Source organism: Boleophthalmus pectinirostris, unplaced genomic scaffold (assembly GCF_026225935.1).
Source record: "Boleophthalmus pectinirostris isolate CB_2022bp ecotype Guang Dong unplaced genomic scaffold, ASM2622593v1 HiC_scaffold_14, whole genome shotgun sequence".
Lineage (NCBI taxonomy): Eukaryota > Metazoa > Chordata > Actinopteri > Gobiiformes > Gobiidae > Boleophthalmus > Boleophthalmus pectinirostris.
In genome coordinates, this window is record NW_026571047.1 from 11,579,514 (window position 1) to 11,604,401 (window position 24,888).

The following is a 24,888-nucleotide window of genomic DNA, read 5'->3' on the forward strand; positions in this document are numbered from 1 at the left end:
GCCCAAAGCCTCACAAACAAATCACTTCGACATATCCTATAGTAAATCTATATGTGACATTACATTGTATACTGTTGAGCCCACAGGGAATTAGTTGGCCAATATTACGTAACTGAAAAAAGATACATTTTAAATGTTCCAAAGAACATGCACAGAACGTAGTTGTACATAGAATGTAGTTTAGGCTGAGTCAGCTATGCACATGTTGTAAGTCACCAGAGGGTGGCGTTACTTGTCAATAGTGTTCTTGTACAATACAATGTCCCATTTGCTGTGCTGAGTTGCTGTGGTTCCTGTGTTTCTGGATCACGTGTGTTTTACCTGTCCCGTCTCAGCTCTCTGCCTTATGTCAGGCCAGAGAGGGGCTGCTGTGCCTCAGTCTAGGGGTGCGTGCAGCCAGCAGCAGCAGGACCCCCGTGAGCAGCTCCAGGCTGTAGGAGAGCCAGGCCAGAGCCAGAGACCAGCCGAAGGACGTGTGAATGTACGATAGACGCTCCTGCCCCACCTGCCTCTCTGTCTCTACCAGTGCCTGGTGTGAGTACACTATGTACAAAGTCACTCCACTCAGGGTCAGCAGGCCTGCATAGATGCAAGACAGAGAAATAATCTCAAGTGATAAATAACTACAAAAAGTGAAAAATAATGAAACAAATAGTGACAAACATTTTAGCTCTCTTCTTGCCCTAGGATTGTGACAGACTGTCATAATCCTAGGATAACTAGGACTGACAACATTTAACTATGTATGCCACTATGTATGGTAGCCACATAACCTCTCTGACCCCTTTAGCCTTTAATGAAAATTAAATTGCTGAAAATGAATGTTTATTTATAAATGCAAATGATGAATAAATGATCTTTTTCCAGCACACAGAGAGGACAGAATCTCATCAGCTCGTAAAGCTAACTATTCATTATTTGAGTTTGCAAAAAAATCTGTTCATTTAAAAATGAGAATGATGTTGCTCAAATATGTTGCTGTAGCAGTTATACTGTGGAAATATACACAGGAAAGATCTTCTTATTAAAAGGCCATTACAAGTAAATCTCACTTTAGAAGAGACTAGAAGCACACTGACGCATGTTACAACTTGTCATCTATCAGAGAATTCATAAAAAACAATAATCTCATGCTCCTCTCAGCAGTTACATACGGTTGCCATTGGTAACGCTTTTAATTTTGACGTCTTGCCCCGAGTTTCAAGTGGTGCACAGAAGCATCTGGGACGGAACTAATAATCATTTTGTTATGATCCCACCCCTGGGTGCCACTACTCGTGTGCAGAAAGCCTGGATCTTTGTAAGTACATGCAGCCAATTGATATTATCAGATGTACTGGTTCTAGCAACACAAATTTAATAATGGTATTGAATCACTATTCATATAACATTGGCAAACACTGCAAAATCATTAGCTAACAAACTAGTGTACACTTTGTGCTGATCTCAAGCTCTGATTAATGGAATTAATTAGCCAACCTAAAATGTAAGAATTCTTAAAGATGATTTGCAGTGGCAATGAGTAAAAAGAAAGACAATAATTATAACCAAACAAAGAACACTAGAGGAAAAGAACACAAAACTCATGTAGTTGGCTGTTAGTAAGAAGCTGGATCGTCAACAAGTTCACAAGATAACAATTTAATTCATTGCCTTTATCCTACTGCACATAGTACCATGTGCTGCCAATTAGAGGAAGGCCAAAAAGAGCCAGTTCAATGGTGTTTATTCATCACAGGGAGGTCATAAGGCACATTATTTCATTACTACAGACACTTATTATTTTAACGGTCTGCTGGAGAAGGTATAACGGTAGTCAAATGTATTTAGGGCAAACTCATGATTGTAGGTTTGTCTCTGTACAAGTGAAGCATATAGCTACATTTTAGAGCAGACGTGACACTAACTGAGTTGTACCATTTCCTTCATTTAGATAAACAGGTTAAGTGTAACTTTTCTCTACAGTCGAACTGTTAATTTGGTTATCTTTATGACAAGATCACAGTGAAGTCTTGAAGTGAAATTTGGGAACAATGAACCTAGTCCGCAAGGGTTGGGAAATGTTCTATCCATTCAAGAGACTAATATGAAGCTGTTGAAATGATGCATTTGTTCTCCCATCATCAAGAGTTTATTCAGGCCTCATAAGTTTTTGAAATCCAACCATTCTTTTACTAACTGTCATATCTAATTTTCTGACTTTTGAATTGATATTGCTCCAAATCAGGGTTTTGAGCAAAAAAAGTTAACAAATTTGTGACCCTATGTGAAGTGAAATGGTGTGAGACGCAAATGAGGATGAAAAAACTGGTTTATACACACCTACACAGAGCTCAATATTACAAATATAGTGATTTTTCGAAAATGTAGTATTTCTGTAGCTTGTGCAATATCTGTTTGTTTGCAGAGTGCGAAAGATACTAAATGTGGCGGAAGCAATTTGACTTCTTGCTTGTTCCTCCCAGCAGACCAATAACAACTCTCATTTCATCCGGCGCGTTCAGAATGAAGCTCTGGTGTGGTGATTGGTGAAGCACAGACACACATAAAAACCAATACACCTACACACAGCACCTTCATGCATACTTAACCAATATGGCCCAATCTTACAGCCTATCAGCCCTGCCTAGTGATAAAACGCATTCTGTTAGGACTCAGGAGGTCGATTGAAGAGTGAGGTCAGTAGCAATGCCTCTATCCCATTAAATCTACCAAGGCCAATGCTACATACCATATACTGTATATGTCATTAAGTATAAAATTGATTGAATTAAGCATTTATTACAATCATGGAAAAACCTTGAGAAGTAGGCCTATACCCATCTACCATATTCCCATGTAGCCTTTGACATATTTTTAATGGTTTATATTTTTGCATAATGCATTTATCTAATTGTATTAATCACCATGTTCCTTGCACTGCTGATATCACTAATAAGGCTCTGTGTGTGAAGAAGACGCCTTGCACAGTTCCATATGCGCAAGAAATTAGCGTCTGAGTGTTCCCAGGCATTTTCATCCTCATTTGCGCCACCTAGTAATGGGCCTATCTTAATTTAATACTGATTGGAGCGAGGAAGGGGATTCTGGGAGTCACTTCTTTCCCCTAGTCCTGTTTATTTGTTCATTAGATTTTTATTAACACCATACATCAAAACATTTTCACTTAGTTGCTTAGTTTGCTTATTGTATACAGAATAAAGTGGTGGGCATATGTTTTTTTCTATCATGTAATACAATAATTTGCATGTGTGTTTTATCAGTATTGGATTTGTATAATCATTTTTGTGCGCAATAACCAGCTTATAGTTGCCAATTACGCCAACTCTCAGTGCACACTGAACACATTACAAGTTTGGATAATGGATGTGCAACTGAATTCAGACTTACTGCAGAGGAAAAAGTAGGATGCTGTCCCAGTGAGAAGGATGGGGCTACGGGCCAGGGAGCTGACCAATCCGCAGATACCCCCGAGCAGCAACAGAACCAGGCTGAGAGGCAGGAGCACCACGATGGCGCTGTGCATGTCTGCGTGCGATGAACATATGGGTTATGGGGCAGCTGTGGAGTTATGTCTGTCTTGATAATTCAACTTAATTAGTGTCATAAAGAGGGGAGAAAACAACTGCAACACAAATGAACAACAGGATGAAACTCACTAAGCATCTGTTGTTCCACCTCAGAAAACTTGGAGTAGTCTGTCTTGAAAGAGTCGATGGAGTCTGTGTGCGTCTTACCACCTGACGTGCACCAAGAAGAAAATAGTCATTACTTACATTTTTTAAAAGACAGAAGTGAAGTGGTACCTTCGTTAATGCTCCAAAGCCCAGAATGGGAGCTCATATCCTCCAAGTCGCTCGTGTTGACTTGATTCATCTCAATAATGTACCAATAGTCGGTTCCGAGAGCCGTAGCTAAAAACGCAAAGCTCAGAACCCCGCAGACACCGGCAGCAATCACCAAATAACCAAAGGGTACTTTCATAATTGATGAGCACTTCACGCGTAACGGTCTGTTTCCTTGGTGCGTAACTGGCAATCCGTGTGCCTGCCGCTCCAAATGCGTAAAAAGAAAAATAAAGGTCCAGGTAATGCGTATGTTGAGATTTCTGGAAAGGGTTCACGTATAAAGGACAGCCTCTCCTTTAGCGAATAAATGCAGATGCCACGAGAATGAGAGCAGTCTGCCTGAACGGCTCTGATTTTGGGGAGGGACTTGCAATTCGGAAGGCGCGTACTTTTACGCACAACAATAAATGTATAGCCTTGGGACATGCGGTACATATTGACTAAATATCACTTCTTCATAGACAAAGTAAAGTTTAAAATCAGGGTCCCAGCACAATGGTTCTTAATTAATGACTCCCAGACACTTTAAACTTCTTTGGGAGTGGGTCTCATGGAATGTCCATGTTTTGCCTGGGATATTCCACGGTGTGGACCTTCATTTTAAATCTACTTTTTTTTTTTATTTGCTAAAAGATATTTTGAAAACCCTGACCTGTTGGCATCATGTACATTGTCTCAATAAAGAACGTTAGTTTTATGCCATTTTGTGGTAGACTCCAGACAAAGCCATCTCTCTATGCAGATAAGCGGGTTTGACAGTGGGTCCTTCACTTGCCCTTATATTAGTGTGCATATAACCAAGTCTTTGTAACTCATTTTTGCATCATGTGACAAAAACTGGTTTTCATGTCATGTCATCAAGGTCTTGGTTCAAAATAAAACAAATAGTTAGTTGTAAGACGTTTAATGTAAAAAGGACAGAAAAAGTCAGACATATTTAAAGACACAGATAAAAGTACATTTGCACATTAAAACAAGCACATACACAGACACTACAGATGTCATGCAGGTCATTCTTCTCCCATAGCTGTCTTGACGATATCGGCTCTCCTCTTTTTGGAAGCCTCCTCAAACTTGTTAATGGCCTCATTGCATGTTTTTGTCTGTGATAGAGAGACATCAGCTGTAACATGGAACTTGGTTTAGTGTATTACAGTTCATTAGATTACATACAATGATAAACTTCCGACTCTCCTTCTGAAGTTTGAAAAATTCCTCTACTGTAAGATCTTCAATTTTCTTCTTCAAGGAGATGAAGTGGCAGGAAGGTGAATGAGATTTATGCTCTTTTCTGCAAGACAGAAAATCAAATGGAAATGCTTTACATTAAACATCACATGTCACAGGAATTACATTTTTAATGCAGTCATTTACAACAGCAAGCGTTAGTTAATTTAGCCAATGCTGAATAAAGGTGGGGTTTTTGGATGCATATTGCACAGTAACATGACATTAGCCACAACAGTATAAACCCACCTTGCCTAGTATGAATGTGGTGTGTGCCTGAGATTAGTGGTGGTCGGTGGTGATGATAGCGCTGACTGGCAACCTTGCTTCAGTCAGTCTACCCTAGGGCAGCTGTGGCTACATAACTTAACACCATCAAGTGTGGAGTAAATGCATAATGACTAGTACTACAGTGTATAGCGTTTGAGAGGCTTTGACAAGCCTGTAAAATGCTTTACAAGTGCAATACATTATATTATAAAATGTTAAATTATGAAATGAGCCACAAAACAGCCCTTTGATAAATGAAGGTCTATTACAAACAAAAGGATCAGTGTAATTTTGTGTGAACGCCAAGTCAAGCAGTTTGCATCCTTAATTGCTGCACTGTTTTGCTATTCACCATCTGCCCAATGGTCATAGATTAGGTTGTGTTGCAACAAAACTCAAATTCCCCAAAATTTAAAAAGAGTATTTTTTCGTTACTCTGGATCATCCTCAGGCTCCCATCCCTCCAGTTCTTTGAGGCAGAAGAAGCACATAGCAATATCTGGGCTGTTTTCTGAAGGAGTGTGGATGAAGCCTGCTTTTGCCATCTGAAAAAAATAAACAAACAAAACTTTATGTAATCATTTTAGATGATGATGTATGAAGAGTGACAACACGTTGTTGCGTTTGAATGTTATAAACCAGATGCAAGTTAAATATATCCTACAGTTTTAACAGCCATGGCGTTAGACTTTAGGTTAAATCAATAATGTAATATAATAATAGGTATTTGTGCAGTTGAGGCTTCGAAAACTTTCACATGCGGATGGGTTACGGTAATGCCGCTGGCAAATCGTTACACAAGTTAAATATTTCTTACATTCTCTGGAGTGCACGCACAATCCTCGTCGAAGGGCCATCCTTCAAATGTTTTCAACCGGTTTTCATAAAAGTACATCTTAAGGTCCTTGTCACTGTGAACATCCATTGTGTTCTTGTTGTATTTTTGTCGTGTTGACGTTTAGCTTTTTTTGCTCCGCTAAAGGGCCTTTTCAAATTTCTGTGGCTACTTCCTTTTATTGTTCTGATTGGACGAAATTTCTTGTTCGTGTACAATGACGTCATTTCATTTGTATGAGCGCCCTCAAGCGACACCAAGCCCAAATTACCAGAATTATTCGTTGTCCTTTTCTTGTACTTTTAGTTTTGCATTTTTATTAGTATACTCTCTTTATACCCAATACATAAGAGGAGTCATGTCTCGTGATCACTTTTTTCTTGCGCGCGTAAAGAACATAGACGGTGGTAAAGCCATAAAAGCACAAAGCATTGCGTAAAGCCTTGAATCATGGGAAATGTAGTCCTTACGATTATTGGTTCAGAAGAGGCGCGGAAGTTTTCCTGCCATGCTGGCCATGCTATAGTGTCAACAATCAGCACCAACTAAACAGTCTGTTTTAAGACGTTCTTTTCACGCGTAAGAACTGTCTGTCTCATGTCTCGTGTGTAGTTTCGTGCCTGTCATGTCGGGACGATGTTTTGTAGAGTCTCTGGCGGAGTTAGGCGTTTGGGCAACACCGAACACATCAGGGATCACATTAGACTTTGGAGGACATGCATTTATCTACAGTGGAAGTGAGGAGGTCTATATATTTAACCTAAAAGACAAGAAACTTATGGTAACTTGCGAATAACAACATAACAATCGTTTCTGTTATACCTGTAAAACTGTAAGGTAACAGTTATTAATGGTGTTTATTTTGTAGGGCATCTTGCAGTTTCCCACTTCAGTTAGTGACTTGATCCAGAGTGAAGACAACCAGCATCTCTTTGCAGCTTGCAGGAGTGCAGTATATAGCATCACATTACCTCATGAGATATTCAGGTATGTATAAAATATATGCCAACTTGTTTAGAAATCCTGCAATCTTTTAATATTCTCTATCATCTGTATAGATTGGCCGCCACTGAATCTTCAAGCCCAACAGAGTTCAAAATAACTTCAGATCACCTTGTTATAAGAGAAGAGAGAGTGTTGTGTCTTCTTACAGTTGGGACAACACTAGTGACCTTATCCCGAAGAGGCTCATCCTGGCTTTTGACTGCGAACAAACCACGGAAGAAACCTGACATCTTTGAAAGGCTTTGTTCATTTAGTATACCGGCAGTTTCAGATGGAACAGATGAGAGAAGACCTGTGATGGAGTGTGTACACTTGAGCGATTCGTCATCCTTATCAGATAGCCACTTGGAGCCTACACTTTTCAAACTTTTATTCGGCATCGACTCCGCCCTCATCAAATCTCCAATTATTTTATGTGGCCTCCCAGATGGACGTTTGTGCTCCCTGTCTCTGCATCTCCCAGGAATCCGAACTGTTCACAGCCTAGAAGAGCCAGTGGTATTTATCGGAGCATCTGTTGCCATGGAAACGGAACCAGGCCCCGATGCTTGCTGCTTAGTGGCTGTAGGTGAACATGGCAGAGTGGTGGTCATAAAGACGTGTGAAGGAGCCACAGAGGAGGACCCCAGACAAGTTAGTTTCACCGAAGGTTGTGTGCCAGGGAAAGTGATGTCAGCCTGTGTGGATAAGAGCTGTCTGTATCTAAGCACTGGTTCTGATGTGCTGTCAATCAACCTGGCAGAAGAATCAAGTGGGAAAAGTGGATTGATTGAGGAAAGAGCAAGGAAGCACAACAATAGTCTTCTGAGTCCCACCAGTTTGAATGTGTGTAGAGTCATCGCTTTGACTAAACCTACATCCAAAAATTCAGGTAATGCACTCAAAATGAAGTAGTGTTTGAATAGTGTAAGGTTAACTGAATTATAATTGTACAACATGGAGAAAAAGTTGGAAAGGTTTAATTGACAAAATCTTTCTGTATATTTTGTAACATTTTTGGAAAAGGCTATTGACTTTTAAATGCTGTGGTTATAACTAGTTAATAACATAGGAACCAAAATAGTTTATTAATATCTATTATAAGAGAGTTTATTTTATTAATATTTTGCTTCAGGCATAAGAATTGAGTGGAGGGATTCTGTCTCTTGTTTCTTTCCATCCAGTCAAGTTTGGTGTTATGGCATTCTGATTTTAATGCACATTGTCTTGTGCGATTATTTAACATGTATATACATATTTTGTTTTTCTTAGGGGGTGTCGAGCTTCTCGGATTGTCTGACAAAGGGCAGCTTCAGAACATTATTCTTCCTGAAAATGGAGGAGGTGGAGAATCATCAGTACAACAACGAACCCGGGTGGGCCGCAGTGTGAAGGACCTCCTGTCCGCAATAGGCGATGTTTGTCAAAGGTATGCTTGGATCCTAACAGAACTGAAGGTCAGAATTTGCAATAAACTTTTAAAATCTAGATTTAATTCTTGGTTTTATGGTTATTAATACCTCTTAAATTTTTGGCATAACGACATGGCACAAATTCTGGCATAATGTTTAAACTCTGGAAAAATAATCATATTGTTTTTCTTCAACAGAGCGTCCAACCTAAAGTCCTCCATCAAATCCAAAAACGAGATTCTACGACACCTAAACCAAGTTGCGAATGTCAGCTTCCTTTTGTTTAATAACACTGAAGGTGTTGAACAGCCACTCAGATGCCTTGCGACAGTCCATTGGACCAGGCTGCTTCTGAAGGACTCCTTACACCTTACATGTATCCTGGAAAACAATAGTTCTTATTCGCTGGAACAAGGCTGGACTCTGAATCTTACCGTCTATCCTCTGTCAGATTCCTCACAAGAGCAAAAGACATCCACTAATTATTCTTTCCCATTCTGCAGTCTCTATCCGGGACAGACATTTGAAGTGACATTGCCTTTAACTGCAGCAGATGATAAGCTTTTCCCCATAACAATTAGCTGTGTGCTAGTTTTTTCACTTAAGGCTGTGTTTGATGAGAGGCAGTTAGCAAGTCTATTAAAAGGGCAAAATAGTACCATTAGCGTGCCATTAAACACATTGGCAGTGGACTGGTTACATGCACTCCAGCTAACAACATCTTTCAGTGAGAAAAATGTAGCTATTCACACCAGAGTCAACTCCTCAGTGGATGGTGTAGAACGATTTTTAACATCAAAAGGTAAAAATAAGGTTGAAAAAGTGAACAGCAAACCTTATTCAGCTTGTATAAAGATATCATTAGATTTGCTTAAACATACTCTTGCGTCAAAAAATGCAAATATGGAGACATCACCAAATCTCTGTGTTACTTTTCTGAGCTGGCTCTTTTCTGAGCCACACAGAGGCGTGACAGGACACCAGTGGGAAAGAACAACAAACACTGCAGTGCTACATTTACAATGCCTAAATGGCCAACTGGTTAAACTGGTTGCAAAAGAGGTAAATAAAAAGTTTTTATTTCATCATAACCTCTACGTATTTAAATTAATTATAATATTGTCTTTATTGTAGGTAAATTTTGGCATTGGAAATGAGATCCTGGCAGTTGTGGAGGCGCAGGTGGAGAGTCTGTCTTTGGCTGCTGTGTGTGGATTACACCATGCCATCGTAAATAGGATGCAGGTATTAAGAGAGTTTTATGTACTTATCCTTTCAATAAAAGTTATGCTACTTACATGAAACATAAAACTTTAAAATAAAACTAAAAATGCAAGCATTTTAAACTCTTCCCTATAAAAATCAAAGTGCATATTACACATTTGTTTGCTCAACAAGAACAAGAACCACACTCAACCCCTTTTGACTTCCAAGATCAGATCAGATCAAGCAATGACAAGGTAGATTGTCTTTAATATGTGAACTTTGTTTTATGTTCCAACTTGTGCACATACACCACATCGAAAGTGGGACTAAAACTGAACTTTATTCAGAACTAAAGCTGGACTGGACCAGGAATACATCCATGCTAGGACAGGACCAAACCAAGTCTACATCAGGTTATTTCCCTACAGGGACTTTAGTCTACATTTGACCCATCCTTCAGTGCTGCAGAGGCAACCTGTCAGGAGCAGTCCCATCTCCAGATCTTCAGCTAGGCTTAGTTAAGATTACCTGGAGGATTTTTCCTATTGTGCATCAAACTAATCTGGGCTCAAACCAGGACAGTTGTAAACATAATGCTTAAAACATTATGTTGAACTTTTATAATATTATTGTGCTTTACAGACTCTGGTGAAGAGGGCACCCAAGACGCTTTCCGCTTTGAGAGCAGAGACCTTTGGCTTAAGACCAGAACTTTTGCGAGCAGAGGTAGTACTTTTATTTATAGAGCCAAAACACTCCAATTGACCGTTATATAGATATAATTATAGATAAAAAAATAAACTTGTTTCATATTGTTGGGTGTGGAGATGACACAATAGTGACTCATTTGTGCAGCAAACATGAAGTAACTTGTGGAGTTAAAATTATTTTAAAAGTTCATTTTAATAAAGCATTGTTTTAAAGCTTTTTATTATTATTCTTTTAAACATCACTGCAAAATATGACAGTATGGATATATGAATCCTTTGTAAACATCTGCTTATTTCATTTGCATGTCAATTCATCCATTCTTATTTCAGTGTTGTGTAATATTCCATTTCAGCACTTGTTGCAGCAGGTCCAGGACAGTCGCATCTCCGGAGTGGTTGGTGTGGGTGTGTCTTCAGGCCATGTGACCCGGTCACTTCTAAAGGTGTACCAGGAGCTACGCCAACATCCTCTGGTCATATTTTAAACCCCCAAAGGACTCTATGACCCTTAAGTATTGGTCAATGTTATGTTTTGGTTTATCCTTAAATATCGGACATTTCACCAAATATAAATGTATGTTGCATTGTAAAAGAATAAATTATCTGATGTTACACTACATTAAAGGAAATAGTTATCTTTGTTAATATAGGCTTTATGGTCCAGTAACATCTAGTTTCAGGTGAGTATCGACACACAGCCTGTGTGTATTTTTAGAACCGCAAAGGGACCTCAGACCTAGGCAAGCTTTAGATAGCCTTTCTTTGTGTAGACAAAAATGAATTTATAATAAGGCACTCTCATTTGCCATTATAGCTAAATAATTTACATTTCATTACTTATTGAGTATGTTCTTGCAATAAATTTGTTGATAATTTATCAATAATAATATAATTTATTATAATTTGCTTTGAAAACCATTGAAAGTAAAGGGGCAGCTAAGGACTTGCTCCATCTAAATGTGAGTTTTGACATGGAAAATTGAAAAGCACATAACAAGTGTTATGTATTATTGTTATTATGATCTATTCATCGGGATATCTATCCTAGTTTTCTGATGACACGTTTTGACTCCAGGTCGAGTACTGCATAATATTCATCTAATTTCAAATCTATGGTCACAAAGCAACAAAACCATGTAAATCTCTGTAGTTGAAGTGAGACCATCCTTTGCATGATGGTGATTTAAGTGCTATAGAGGAACAAGTTTCTATTGTTTCAACATGTAACCCAAGCGTGTATGCAGTTATAAGGGCACTCAGACAGCCACACCGCATTGATGAATGCTTTTAAACGCTGACCTCACTTGTCCCGGTAACTGTGCGTCTCAAATGACACCCTAATTCACTGTAGGTTTGACTGGAGCACTGACAAGTGTCATTACACCTGTTGTACGACATGATCCAGGTGAGAGGAAACAAGATAGTTGTAGGTCACAATGATGCTTTGAAATATTAGACAAGGTAACATGGTCTTTATTCTTTGTGTCATGCAAAAAGGTGAGAGATTTATTAAACACAAGAATTTCACTCATTTTTCTTTATAAAATACTGAGATTTTAGGTTCATTGTCTTGGCTACTTGATGAATTCTTGTGCTTGCACTTTCCCATAGTAGGATCCAAAGAACATTTCTCGTGTGTCTGTTAACCATTGTTTTTGACTAGTACTCCCACAGGACAGAGTTGTTGAGACTTAGTCCGTCTCCCTTCAGCAGTCCTCCTGGGTCTCCGCGCAGGTACTTTCCGTTTTTGCCCCGGATTGCCAGACGCCCACGTTCCACAAGCTCAATGGAGAAATCCTCAGGGACCTCCCCATCGGAGCACACCACCAGAGAGCTGTTCACGTACCAGTACCGACCAGTCACACCTGCATGGGACAATATGTGAGTAATAAGCAGCACATATTAAAGGGAGCATATTATGTAAAATTGACTTTCAACTTTCAATGTTACTGTGGTCCCACATTTTACTTAGTGGTTATTTCCATTGATTCCTGGTTGTTTGAATAATCCTGTATTGTCCTGCATTTGAAGTGTTCAAAAAATAGCTGTTTTCACCTAGTCCCTATCTCCATCTACTTCATTGTACTTACTTATACTTCAAAAAATGTAGACTCAAGTTATACAGGTAGGGTTCAAAAATGTAATTTTTAAACAGTTAAAAAAAGTAACAAAAATGATTGCTATGGTGAAAATCAAGAGTGAATGCCTGAAGGTAAATAAATATTGCAGTTTATAATGAGCAAAATGTATGTATTAATGATCTGCTTATATTTAAAGCATGTATGTATGCAATGCATGTATGCCAAACAAAACTAAAGCAAAGTGAAAAAGATGCTTTCTTAATCTGAGCAGGCTTGACCCTGATTCGGCCTACAGAAGAGCCTTGTTTGTTTTCATGGAAATGTTCTATATTTATGTTGGCACAGTATGGAATAAAAGACATCTATGTCAATGTAAAGATTCCAAAGTATGGTTTTAACTTTCTATTTCCCTGGAATATAGCAGGTGACATACCACCTCCTGAAAGCTACTTACTGTGCCTTTAAGTTTAATACTAAATGGTACCTGAAAAAAGAACAGCACCATAATGTGTCTTATTTAACATTGTACTTTAACTATTACTATTTCCACTTACCTTTAATCTGATATGCCCCGTTGCTGTGTTGTAGTGTAAAAATGTCATATATAGATCTGCTTGCATCCAGTGTGTTGGACTTCTTATGATGACAGATGAAACCATTTTGTCCTCTTAAGATCAACATGGGCCGGTTGATCATTTTTATGGACAGAAGTTCATCCTCACCTGACCAAAAACAACCAAAATGTTAAAACTGAAGACTTGTGACACTGGAAATCCAAAACCTACCCACAGAATCACTAACGGCAAGTAGCTGTCCATTCTTTTTAGTGCAGACATATTTTCCATTGCTCGCTTTTAGTGCCACCTTCTGGCCAAGCCACTCCACTGAAAACATTGTATCTGTTGATCTGTTATAGAATCAGAGCTGGATTATTTATTTATAGTAAATAATAGAAGATAAGCACAGTAAAGCGAAATAGGGATGTACTTTTTGGCTTATTACTGCTATCAAAGAACAGAAGTAACCAAATTAAAAATACATTTATTTAAATTCACATCACATTCACATCAGCATCTAGTAAAAGAAAGAAGTTTCTAAAAATGCATTAGAAAAAAGAATTGCATACTATATTTAATATAATGGGAGATATAATAACTAGACAATGGGTCTTTCAATAATCTTTCTTATGCTTGATACAACAAAGGGTCTATTTTACTCACACAATAGTGGCAGTGCTCTGGATCCCTCCGTGGGCCACCAGAGCCCAGTAGTTTCCTTGGCTGGAGCGAAACGTACACTTTTTAGTCTCCTTTTCGATCTCCATCTGAAACGTCTCCATGTCTGTCTCATCTTCCTGGTTTGCTGCAAGACTCACTCCTAGAAAAGGCAAAGTATCCTGTCATCAATTATACAGCAATAAACACTACTGGACTCAATAATTAACATGTTTGTTGCGGTAGTGGTATTTTGTAGTTGTTGTTGATACAGTATTTCTAAACTAAGTTGAGGCTACAATTGAGTTGCTTATTTAAAGAAAGTAAATATGTTTATGGAATGTGGTTAGCATATTCATTGTTTAAAAAATGTGTGTATTTCAACAGAATATGTATTTAGTGGATTAACAAAGAAATATTTTTTTTTCTCCAATTCAAAACAGTTCCCATAGATTATCATGTGCAATATATCGTTGATATTGTCGTATCGTGAGACTCTTATCGAATCTTGAGGGATCCAGCTTTATTATTTGGTCTTTTTAAAATGAAGCCATCTTGTTATATTTTGGCAAACTCCTCCAATCCTGTGCTCCAAACAGACAATAGCTCACTAATGAGCTTGCATATAGTTGCATTTAGCCTAGCCCAGCATGCACAACTTGATAATCACGTCTGATCCACGGATGTTTGGTCTTTTTTAAGTGCTTTTGTCTCATACTGTGCTCTTGATCTGCACTTGGCTTTGTACTGGCAACTCGTCTAGGGCGATTATATTTTCACTGCGATTACATTTTCACTGATTAAATATACAATTCTGGTAAATATATATATATATATTTTTTTTTTTTCTTGAGGTTTACAAAAATCTGTAATTATAACTAAAGAACAGGAAGGAAGATGCCAGAGACCTAAATTGGATGCAGCCCACAGTAATCCGCCAGCATAGGAATCCACAACGCACTTTTCTTCTTTTTGGCGAGTTCTTCTTTACATTCCTTCTCTCTGCTGACCCCCACCCCCCAGGCTCCCAGTGGCTCCACCTCTGGCCCTTCCAATCTGCCCTCCACACAGCAGGCCTCACATATAATCAGCTTGTGAGTGCTACCAGTCCAATTCCTCAATCCCTCTCAATGAAAGACTGAGAAAAAAGAAACAGGAAAGAACCCGAGGATTTTGTAGTCACACTTAGCGGGACGTACAGATAATTACCCGCCCCTCTCAGACCTTAAGCCTATGTGGTCATGAATGAGGACAGATAGGGTGAACAGGCCATGGTAACGGTCTATAGGCCAGGGCTGTCAGGGGACTTCTGTGAATAAATGAGAGGAGATTTGGAGCTACTATAGAAACAGTTTAACAATACAGTCATGCCATGGGAGGTTGAACCTGTGGGGAGGGGTACAATCTTGCACTGTAAACTTGAGTTGAATTTCTGACTTGAAAAATTACATTGCTAATGCTGTATTTAATTTTAATGTTATATATTTAAGATAATATTAATTTGTTATTTTTAAATGTTTGGGTGAGTGTGAATAGACCTTGTTGGCACTGCTAATAAACAGGGCTGCTTGATTATAGAAAAGAAATCTTCAGTTACATTTATTTAGGTTATAAATTAAATAGTTAAGATTTGTTACTTATGATAATTTATTTGTAAGGTTTTCAGATTCATGTTTTTAAAAAAGGATTTGTAAATTGGAGAGCTTTTGCCTTAAGTTGAGGGGCAGAATGGGCATTCATTGAAGTTTTTCACTAATTATTTAGAACCATAACTCTAATCACAATTAAAATGATATCAGTAGAACAGCCCTGCTCAGCTGTACTGTGTTTTCTTCAGAAGCACACAGGACTAGTCTTTAAGATGGTCTGTATAGTTGCAATGTACCACCTGCAGCAAACTGAAAAATAATTTCAACAAGGTTATCATGGCAAAATGAAGTAATCTCCTCATAGTCGCTCTCTTTGAGTTACCTCTGCTGCATTTGGGTTAAATTGTCAAAGAAACAAAAGTGTGACAGAGATGTCATGGTAACTAAGCTTGCGAGCTGCTTTAATCACCTCTCTCTCACAGCTGATAAACTGGTATCATAAGGTTGTGTGACTAGTTAAAGTATCATTGATCTCCTGTGCATTTGAAGCGCACGTTTGGGCCTCCCTCGTCCTGCTCTTATGCCTGGGGGCTTATCACTCTCATTCTCTCTCATCCCGATTCAATGTCATGCTTTGTCTACCTATTCCACGTGTCCATTTCACACTAATTCAACCCAGAAATGATGTTCAGACAGGGCTCAGCTGGGACCCCGCCGTGGCCTGCTCTGACAGATGAGAGGAGGACGCAGGAAGAGAAAGCACCACACGACAGAGAGAAAGAGATTGGATACGCTGAAACCCAAGCTCACAATCTGAAGGATATCAATGGACATGTTGATGACCATCTTTGAAACACAGGTTGGTGAGGCTCGTATTATCAGATGTTGTCAGATGTTCATCACAGTTAAGTTAAAGCAGCAGACCCACTGACCAGCTCCACTTTCTGCTGCTGTCCTACCTGCAGCTTGCAAGTGGAGCAGGCCTAACTAATCCATCAACCATGCATGGCTCTGACATCCATTATTAATGGATAGCTGATGCCACTATCCCCCTGTCCCTCATTTTCTTCTTTTTCTTTCTTTTCCCCAATTCCATCACCCCTGCACAACTACAGCTGGTGTTTTTTTCATTAATCTTTTATTCATTTTACGCTCATCTGTTTTCGAGGCTGCTTGCGTCTGCCCATGCGTTCATCCTATTTGTACACTACGTTTGTATGTGTGTGCATGTGTGACATCCCGTGTGCTTTAATGGAAAATTTGTGTCTGGGACTATCAGGTCTTTTGCCGTTTCAGGGTAGAGTGCAGCACTTGGGTTTAAGGAAACTCAGGGAGTTGACGAGAACTGTGATGACAGATCTGGAAGAGCTGCTAACGCTAACAAAAGCGCCTAAAAGACAAGGAACACGGGGCAGTGAGTGTCATTGTAACTAAACACACTCACTCCTGTAACCTTTTACCTGGTTTCTGTCCCTTCCACTATATATTCTTTCATTTTAGCCAACAAAGTAGCTAACTAGGCTAATTTATTAGGACAGAGAAGTTTTGGGGTGAAAAAATGTCCACCTGTTTCCGATGTTGTCACATATATCTGTCTTATAGCCCAGTGAGATGCATCCTACATTCTATCCTCCCTTTCCTCTACTTCCACAACCTCCTTTATCAAAGCAAGCTAGCCTGTTAGTTCAAAAAGTATGTCAAATGCAAACTCATTTTTTACTTTTCTGTTATCTCAACCTTTTGCATTTCCCTCAGTGCGTTCTCTTGATTTGCAGCACCATTCTGATAGGACTGGAGTCAGTGGGTTAGATTAGGGGACTCGGCAGGGCAGGAGCTTTGGCCCCAGGTGAGAGGGAGCTAGGGTTTCTGAAAGCAGACTCCCCCTAGCCTTCCAGGAACAGGGGCCAACTGCATTAATAATTCATCACACCTCACCTCACCACTCACCGCAGCAGGACAGTATGGTTGTGTGTGGGCGAGTGTGTGGAAGAAAGATAAAGCTTTTGTTTGCGCCAAACAAGTGGAGAAAGAGAAAGGGAGAAAGCTGGAGTAAGAAAGAGGCCGGGTGTGCTCTCTGCGTGTGGTCAGAGCTCTAAATGTGTACATTATAGTACATCAGGAAGATTATGTGTTTAACTCCGCCTTATCTCTCCATCCATTCAATTAATCATCTCCCCGAGTTTCCCATCATTTGGTTTGCACCGGCAGTTCCCAGGGCTAACCAGGAACAATGAGCAAGGACAGATTCTGTTACAGGACCCAGTGCTGTGGTAACTCGATCCCCCCAACAAGAATCTGCAGCCTACAGATGGGTGTCATGGCCAAGTATGCTGACAAGCACTTTGTTGTGGGCGAATCTGCCCCAAATCCAGTCTTGAATCAGACCACTCAACTATACTGACCAACTGAAACTTCTGCTGCCCTTCTGTTTCACCAACTGACACGTGGAGATGACCATGTTTTATACTGTCCACTCCAGCTGTACTTTTATTGTTGGCAAGAAATAACTTTGAAGCTGCTGTGTAGCAGGTGTAATCCATCAGCATGCGACTGTGCCACCATGCCTGCATGCTGATCAAACAACGCTCCCCTACAGCTCCATCAAAAGACAGTTGAGTAAATACATAATATAGTATCAACACAGCATTGCTCTGTGGTATATATGATACAAGCAGCTGTTTCCATGAGCCCAGGGGCACTGGCACAGAATGTTAACACAATTATCACCAACCACTAAGAGCAACATGTGAGGAAACTGAGTTGTTTAAGACACCACATTATGATTGATTATGTGATGAAAGTCTGGGCAGCTTTCTGAAGTTTCTGGAATTGCGGACATACAGAAGTTACTCACATGAAGCCCTGTTTATGTCATGTCTTAACTTAATGTTGTGTTAAGTGTGGGTAATGTGTAATATAATCTATAATAGTTATATCCAAGTTTTCAAGGTCTGCAATATAAGAACTTCCCATCTTCCAGTTGAGATATGAAAAGTCGTTTGATTCTTATCTCTGCTGAGTTTGATGAAAGACCCTCCCCCTCAGTCCGTGATGTCAGATGGATGCACTACATTACCCATAATTACAATGCCTCTGTTATCAGACTGTAATCAGCTGAGAGCAGGCAATTTCTTTGAGCATGTCCACTCTGGTATTGTGCTTCCTGTAAATGGTTAGCTCAGTTTTCTTTTGTGGTGCACGCTATAGTTTTGTATGCATAAGACCTCCTGATAGTTGGTGCCATAGTAACTGCAGTAACCCCTCTACTTCATTATGTATGTGTGTAGGTCACTTGAATTATCTAAGGCCTGGTGTGACCACTCTACCCGTCTAACCAAACACTCAAGTTATTTCTTAAGTAATTTTCAATGTCACTGATGTCTTCTCTTTTCTTACCTTGTCTTATAGAGACAAATCGACCATTGGCTGCTGTAAGAACCACTTGTGGATGGCTCTCCTCTAAGTCGAACAGTTCATCTTTGCCTGGTTTGGAGCAGCGTCCAGACCTCAGCGTACCCGTGGGCCCCATGGGAGACAGGTACTTCCCTTCACAGTCTTTAAAAGCCAGCTTCCCACACTTAAACTCTAATGTGTACGCCGTGCCTCTTCCACTCTGCGTCAAGAGCTTGCCGTCATTGCTAAGAAATCGACCGTCGCAGGTTTTAAGGCAATACTTTCCATCCATGTAGACCAAGGTCAAAAGTGCTGCCACCCCCCAAGGAATGTTCATATCCACCGCAATCTCCCCGTCTTCTGTGGAGAGGTGAGCATAGCGTTTGCGGGCTACGGACAGCAAATTAGCCTGTGGGTGCAAGGCTAAATGCACAGCCCATAGCTCTGTGTCACTGATGAACTGTGCGAAGCCGGACAGGTAGTCGCGAGAGCCCCCAAAGAAGCGCAGGTGTGGTTCGGATTGTAGCGCCCAACGGCCATCCGACTGTGCCACGATGAGGAAGCGGCAGTCTGAGCTGTGTCCATCAGCCTCACAGCTTACTTTGCCATCCTTATCCGACGCCAGGTAGCGACCCAGGTGACTACGCAAGTACACCACCTGAGAGTCCTGGGAGTCGTGCTCCAGAGTCCACACCTGCTTCTTCTTCAGACTGGGCGCTGACGCATTTACCTGCAAAAACACAGAAAAAATGTTGTGCTGGTCGCAGGAGCAGGAATAAATCACTTCTACAATTAATAGTGATTCTAGATGTTAATAGTCTTTAAGGATAGTAATAAGAAAGATTTAAGGAGCGGCAATATCTCTATTTCATTCAGTCTTTGTGCAGCGATTTGACAGATTTGTACCCCGGGTAGTGTCCCTGTCACATCCAACCACATATTTTGTCATAGATGATCATGAAGTGGCCTTGGAACAAAACAACAGTATGTTCTGCTTGGGTGACATTTGGATAACGGCCAAATACTCTACACACTTTGACAATTGTCTCCTAATGTAGGACATTTCTATTTGACACTCAGGGATTGAAATTAAGTGAATATGGACATTTTTAAATAACAACTGAAATCATTAAATTGCAATATTTTATCAAAAATGTGTCATTGTGACTTAACTTTGACTTGGAAAGACAAACTTGCTTAGACAAAAAGAGAGTGAACTTAGTTAGGACTTCCACTCTTCCAGCCTTAGTGGGATGGGTCTTATTGTTGTGTATGTTTATCTTGCTTATGTGTTTCCATTTATTACCTTTGAATAATAATAAAAGTATCACAAACAATTACTGTTAGCCAGTTAGATGAATTTTGTTTATTGCAAACCTTGAAGCCAAAGCTCTCAGCGGTAAGATAGCGACCCTCGTGGTTTATCAGACCAAACTGCAACTTCAGAGGAAGGTTTCCATTTGCAGGCATCTTTACCTACAACAACGAAAGAAACAGACTCCTTCTGTAAATTAAGTGAAAAAGAGTTTTGACAGAGCTCTGAGAATCACATGTAAATCATATTTCAAAAAGCCAAGGTAAGCATGTGAGGTCATGGAGGATGTGGACATGCACAGATCTTACAGACAGGAAATCAATCCAATAAGGTACAATATATAAAGCACTTTGATTGACCGCAAATCCCCTCCCCCACCTATGGCTTCATTACACGTTTTTCCAGCCACACAGCCTCCTAATTTACTTACTGTGGTTTTGTGGGCTTCCTCTTTGCAGTTTTCTGTGGCTCTAATTCCAAGCTCCCAGATTTAAGAGGCTTCTTTCACCAGGCGTCCTCTTGTAATTCTCTTCTCTCTCTTACTACTACTGCTTGGGCTCCTCGCTCCCCTTCCCCACCACCTCTCCTCTCCTTAATCAGGTTGGAGGCAGCAAAGACCCTAGTCGGCCTTGATCTCTCCTCAGTCCAGACTTTTGGGGCTTTCTTTTCCCTGTAGACTAATTTTGTGTGTTGACTGCTTATCTTCACTTCTCCAGCCTTACCTTTTATTCTGTCCCAGCTCGCTCACTCGTTCGCTCACTCTCCTGTCCGGCTTCCCTCCATTTGTTGCTTATTATTGAATGGTAAAAATCATTCCCACACGATATCTTATTCTTCTTTTTCCAGAATCAAACCTGGTGCCCCGTCAGATGACAATTTGATCAGCGAGCATCTGCATCTGCCCCTACCCCGCAAATTGCTCAAGTCAACATGAACCACCAAGGCGAACTCTAAAGGTGTGTAATCTTAAGCCTCTCCCTGTCGCTTTTTCCTCCCATCTCCTCCTGTCTTTTCTTGTCGTCTTTTTCTAACCCGCCATGTGTATAATCCTGCCTTTCTCCACTCCTGCCTCTTTCTGCGGCACAGGTAACAATACGAGCCCTACAATGCACACACTTTACCACGGGAGGTAACCGGATCGCTCCCTGCGCCTTCAGGCCAGTTCATCTCCCCTTACCTGTTTATGCCACGTCTTAGGTTACACATCTTCTCTGATTGCAAGCTCTCTCTGGGTCAGTCCTAATGGGAAATGTGTCTGCCGGAGCCCGGGGAGTCCAGCTTTTATACACAGCGGAGATGGCAGGTGTCTGTGGAGGCAACAATAACAAAGCAATCAACATATGGGGGGATTGTGTATGTCTGTAATCAAGCCCCGCCAATCAGCCTATTATAAGACTTCTTTGGAAGGTAAACAGACGTGTCTCTTCCCGAATCCATCTAATCCCCTCTACCCAATCATTCCAACCTGGCTAATCTACGACGCTACGACCTCCCCCACCCTTCCCCTGGCCTTCTGACACACGCACACGCATACACAAACATAGAGGGTTGTCGCTGGATAGAAACATGCACACAAGAGCACTGACCCAAAGCCACACTTATGTCAACGCCACACACGCACAGCAGGTCAATAAAGGGTCTTGAGGTTCGTCGTAAACAGCAAGCCAAAGATTTACTTGACTTGACCCAGACTTGAACTGCCGGACAAAATGTAATAAAAAAGGCCCAGACTGAGATGCAGATAGATCCTTTGGATAACAGATCTAAAAACTAATCTTACATCGCAATACTATTCGCTTGTTCGGAATTATACTTGTATTTAGGCTAGTATAGAGTATATGGACTTCCAATCCAATTATTTTTTTAAACCCCTACCCCAAATGTCACTTCCTAACGTCACCCAAAATTTTTCCATAATCATTCTTAATGACACATAGCCTACTACTCAGATGTTGGAAAGACCAGATTTTTTTTTCAGTTCCTCTGCATCCAGATGAACTAAAACAATGAGATATCACCACAATATTATAAGAGACATACGTTTAACTTTTATTCTAACATTTAACTATTCCCTTTCACATCCCGTTTTCATGAATATTAAGAGGGGACATTGGAATTTTAAAACTTCATTGTCGCAAATAAGAATAGTTTGTTGTTGTCATTTGTGCAGCCCTGGTTAGATAAATGCATTCAGTGCTATGCAAACATGTAAAAGCGGCACACAGAACAGAATAGCAGAGGTGCTAGGGCATGCACATTACTCTATAAACAAAAAATCATAACTGTTATGGTTATGATTGCTATTATTTTCATTACTATTATCACTATTACTATAGTTGTCATATGTATCCTATCCCACGCATCATTAGCTTGCTGTTTGCGGACCCCAGGGGCTGCGTCACTGACTTCATATTCCTGTGCTGTCTCAACCCTGATGCCTGTCCGTAGCCTACCACATGTTTTAGTCCCCCCTCCCTTATTCTGAGATGGCGACTATGCCAGGTTCACCGTAGCAACCGTGGGATGGTGCTTTAGAAGCCATTACAGCGCTCTCTGATGACACTCAAATAGCTATCATTACACCTCCTCCAAGGAGACACACGGAGGGAGGAGCAAGAGGGGGAATGAATAGGGAGGATGCAAAAGGAAAGGAAAGAAAAGCAAGGTAGCAAGGAAGGGACAGTGTGAGATAGTAAATGACACAAGCCTGGAAGTTTAAGACGTAGTGGCTGTTTGGGGGAAAGGATGGGAAAGAAAAGGAGTGAGTGAAGAAAAGAATGGCCAATTCAAAATGACCGCTTCTAAGTTAACAGCCTCCAGCGTTTTTCTACCCTATTAAGTTCTATTCTGCCATTACTGGGGACTGCGGGGTGCTCCCTCATACCCCACAGTGCCCCACTGCTCTGGGAGCCGCCCCTCCCACACACACACAAACGCACACACAAGCACACTCACACGCGTGTACACACAGATTGAAGGCTGTTTTCTGGCCCATGCTATGTTTTTACCTCAATTCTTACTTTCCTCTTCTCATCTAGTTGCTTCAATTTAAAGGTTGTGAACTGAATAAAAGGGACGTGTCTTTGGGGTTGTGGCTCAGTCTTGTTGTTTTAGCACTGCATTTACTTCTTAGACACTGTTTATGTATTTCCAGTCCAGATCTGTGATTCTCTACCTCTGGGTTGGGGCCCAAATTTTAAGGCCCCAAAGCACAGAAAATCTCAGAGGTCCTTAAAAAAAAAGAGGTAATTCATTACTGCTCTGTAACATATTTATTAACCGTAAAACAATGTAGGTTTAATGTAGCTTAACAAGTAGGTTTTGCTGAAATATTATATGCATAAGATGAGAATGGAACAATTGCTTTACAACTATATTTGGAGAAATCTTCATATGCTGAAAATGACTACAATATGCTGTGTTCACACTAATATATGTAATTTTCATGGATGGTTACAAAACATCTACTCTTGTCTCGAATATGCTTTTTACTGGCTAGCCTAGACCTAGTTATTCTTCTTCTCTCCAAAAAGTTATTTAGCCAATTTTTTATTCATCGTAAAATAATGGGTTATCCAATCGCCGCTGCCTGCAGTTCTGAAAGCCACCTCTTAGGGGCAGTACTAACCTTCTTGTGTAACTCATTTATATGAACGCTGCCTATATATTTTTTGGAGGTTCAAAAAAAGCGAGAGAAGATTGATGCTTGGTGTGTCAGTGTTGGTGCCTGTGTGACTGCAGAGCGTAGGAGGGGAGGACTTTAGTGCTATTTAAAATGGCTGCTTTTAATGTCTCGTGCTTTGGAGAAACTGTATGACGCCAACAAACAAGGAAAGTCTTATCAGCTGTAAAGCTCGGGACTAAATTCCAAACGGCGGGCGGGGCATTGTGTTATAATAATTTTCACTCGAGCTTAGATGCCTCTGTGGCTTTCAGAGGAGACCGGCAGAAGCCGCTCGGACCCTACAGTTTTAGACCCTGGATGTGTGAATGTGGTTATAGCTCACTGCATGCATGCTCCTCTCATGTGCTTTTAATCCCATAGGTTTCCGTGCATGCTGATTTGATTATGATGAGGGCAACGCAGGGTTTAAAGGCTGCAGCAGGATCTGCGCTGGTCGCCTTGTGGGCTCCAACGTAGTTCACTGCATTACCATCTCTTTTTCTTTCAGTGTCTCTGAAACGACTCTTTGAAACAGTTCGGATTAACTGATGTATCGTGTTTCTAAAAACAAACCGCCTCTGAATCATTTATTAATTCACATTTGACTATTACAGTGCCGTGTGTGATTTATAGGCAGCACAGCACCTTCCTGTGTGGTAGGAAAGAGTTAATAACAACGGACTAAACGTGATGAGTGAGCGGACTCTGTGAAAAACAACGAGCCAATGGGGATCAAGATTAACACCTTGCCCAAACTTGATTGGCCTACAGCCCGCTCGTTGTCTTTGGGATCTCACATCCCACGTGGGGCCACGGAGCTTCATTTGCGCGTCCTTCGGCCAAGACCCGCCTGTTGAGAAGCTGCTGCTTTTATTGGCCCAGCTGCCGCGCGCAGCCCCTCCTCTCCTTCCTCCACTTGTTTTTCCGTCCGCGAGGAAAGGAAATATCCCTCTCGCGAGCTCCGTGGCTCGCGCGGCAGCCGCGTTGCCGCCGCTGCTTTATTTAATGGAGGCGCATGAACACAGAGCTGACATTTCGCACCGTGCGAAGCTTTGAGCGACACAAAACGCAGAGACACGATAAGTACTTATTTAACCCGCATCTAAGACTGTGGACAAGCAGATTTGGTTTCATTGTTTC

At 40.7% G+C, this 24,888-nt stretch overlaps 4 protein-coding genes across 5 annotated transcripts; 1 reads left to right on the forward strand and 3 right to left on the reverse strand.

The window, feature by feature from the left end:
- Positions 1-349: 349 nt before the first annotated feature.
- On the reverse strand, positions 350-3,984 carry tmem235b (transmembrane protein 235b). Its single transcript, XM_055150520.1, has 4 exons — positions 3,807-3,984; positions 3,660-3,740; positions 3,391-3,528; positions 350-579 (listed from the first exon to the last, which is right to left on the reverse strand). The coding sequence occupies exons 1-4, from the start codon at positions 3,982-3,984 to the stop codon at positions 350-352; spliced, it is 627 nt and encodes a 208-aa protein (XP_055006495.1).
- A 752-nt stretch (positions 3,985-4,736) lies between these two features.
- On the reverse strand, positions 4,737-6,368 carry birc5a (baculoviral IAP repeat containing 5a). Its single transcript, XM_020924264.2, has 4 exons — positions 6,163-6,368; positions 5,781-5,890; positions 5,022-5,139; positions 4,737-4,951 (listed from the first exon to the last, which is right to left on the reverse strand). The coding sequence occupies exons 1-4, from the start codon at positions 6,268-6,270 to the stop codon at positions 4,859-4,861; spliced, it is 429 nt and encodes a 142-aa protein (XP_020779923.1). The 5' UTR covers positions 6,271-6,368; the 3' UTR covers positions 4,737-4,858.
- Positions 6,369-6,659: 291 nt separating this feature from the next.
- faap100 (FA core complex associated protein 100) lies at positions 6,660-11,104 on the forward strand. 2 transcript variants are annotated; one of them, XM_055150265.1, is made up of 8 exons: positions 6,660-6,961; positions 7,049-7,167; positions 7,239-8,056; positions 8,437-8,593; positions 8,774-9,638; positions 9,711-9,821; positions 10,425-10,508; positions 10,846-11,104. In XM_055150265.1, the coding sequence occupies exons 1-8, from the start codon at positions 6,806-6,808 to the stop codon at positions 10,975-10,977; spliced, it is 2,442 nt and encodes an 813-aa protein (XP_055006240.1). In that variant the 5' UTR covers positions 6,660-6,805; the 3' UTR covers positions 10,978-11,104. The 2 variants fall into 2 exon arrangements, with proteins under 2 accessions (XP_055006240.1, XP_055006241.1); XM_055150266.1 differs by having other exon boundaries at positions 6,662-6,917.
- A 1,047-nt stretch (positions 11,105-12,151) lies between these two features.
- On the reverse strand, positions 12,152-20,239 carry fscn2b (fascin actin-bundling protein 2b, retinal). Its single transcript, XM_020924257.1, has 6 exons — positions 20,147-20,239; positions 18,773-19,499; positions 13,794-13,950; positions 13,359-13,480; positions 13,128-13,295; positions 12,152-12,357 (listed from the first exon to the last, which is right to left on the reverse strand). The coding sequence occupies exons 1-6, from the start codon at positions 20,237-20,239 to the stop codon at positions 12,152-12,154; spliced, it is 1,473 nt and encodes a 490-aa protein (XP_020779916.1).
- Between the last annotated feature and the right edge of the window lie 4,649 nt (positions 20,240-24,888).

Bases quoted from the DNA above. Each gene is read 5' to 3' on its own strand.
- birc5a (XM_020924264.2), bottom strand. From the start codon at position 6,270: ATGGATGTTCACAGTGACAAGGACCTTAAGATGTACTTTTATGAAAAC. The intron at 5,891-6,162 runs GTAAGAAATATT...TATTTTTTTCAG, and splicing joins GTGCGTGCACTCCAGAGAAT to ATGGCAAAAGCAGGCTTCAT. The intron at 5,140-5,780 runs GTAACGAAAAAA...TCTGTCTTGCAG, and splicing joins GAGCCTGAGGATGATCCAGA to AAAAGAGCATAAATCTCATT.
- tmem235b (XM_055150520.1), bottom strand. From the start codon at position 3,984: ATGAAAGTACCCTTTGGTTATTTGGTGATTGCTGCCGGTGTCTGCGGG. The intron at 3,741-3,806 runs GTACCACTTCAC...GGTGCACGTCAG, and splicing joins GCTTTGGAGCATTAACGAAG to GTGGTAAGACGCACACAGAC. The intron at 580-3,390 runs GTAAGTCTGAAT...GCATCTATGCAG, and splicing joins ATCCTACTTTTTCCTCTGCA to GCCTGCTGACCCTGAGTGGA.
- fscn2b (XM_020924257.1), bottom strand. From the start codon at position 20,239: ATGCCTGCAAATGGAAACCTTCCTCTGAAGTTGCAGTTTGGTCTGATA. The intron at 13,481-13,793 runs GTGAGTAAAATA...ATTCTATAACAG, and splicing joins CAGAGCACTGCCACTATTGT to ATCAACAGATACAATGTTTT. The intron at 13,296-13,358 runs GTAGGTTTTGGA...GTTTTTGGTCAG, and splicing joins TGCCGTTAGTGATTCTGTGG to GTGAGGATGAACTTCTGTCC.
- faap100 (XM_055150265.1), top strand. From the start codon at position 6,806: ATGTCGGGACGATGTTTTGTAGAGTCTCTGGCGGAGTTAGGCGTTTGG. The intron at 7,168-7,238 runs GTATGTATAAAA...TCATCTGTATAG, and splicing joins TTACCTCATGAGATATTCAG to ATTGGCCGCCACTGAATCTT. The intron at 8,057-8,436 runs GTAATGCACTCA...TGTTTTTCTTAG, and splicing joins ACCTACATCCAAAAATTCAG to GGGGTGTCGAGCTTCTCGGA.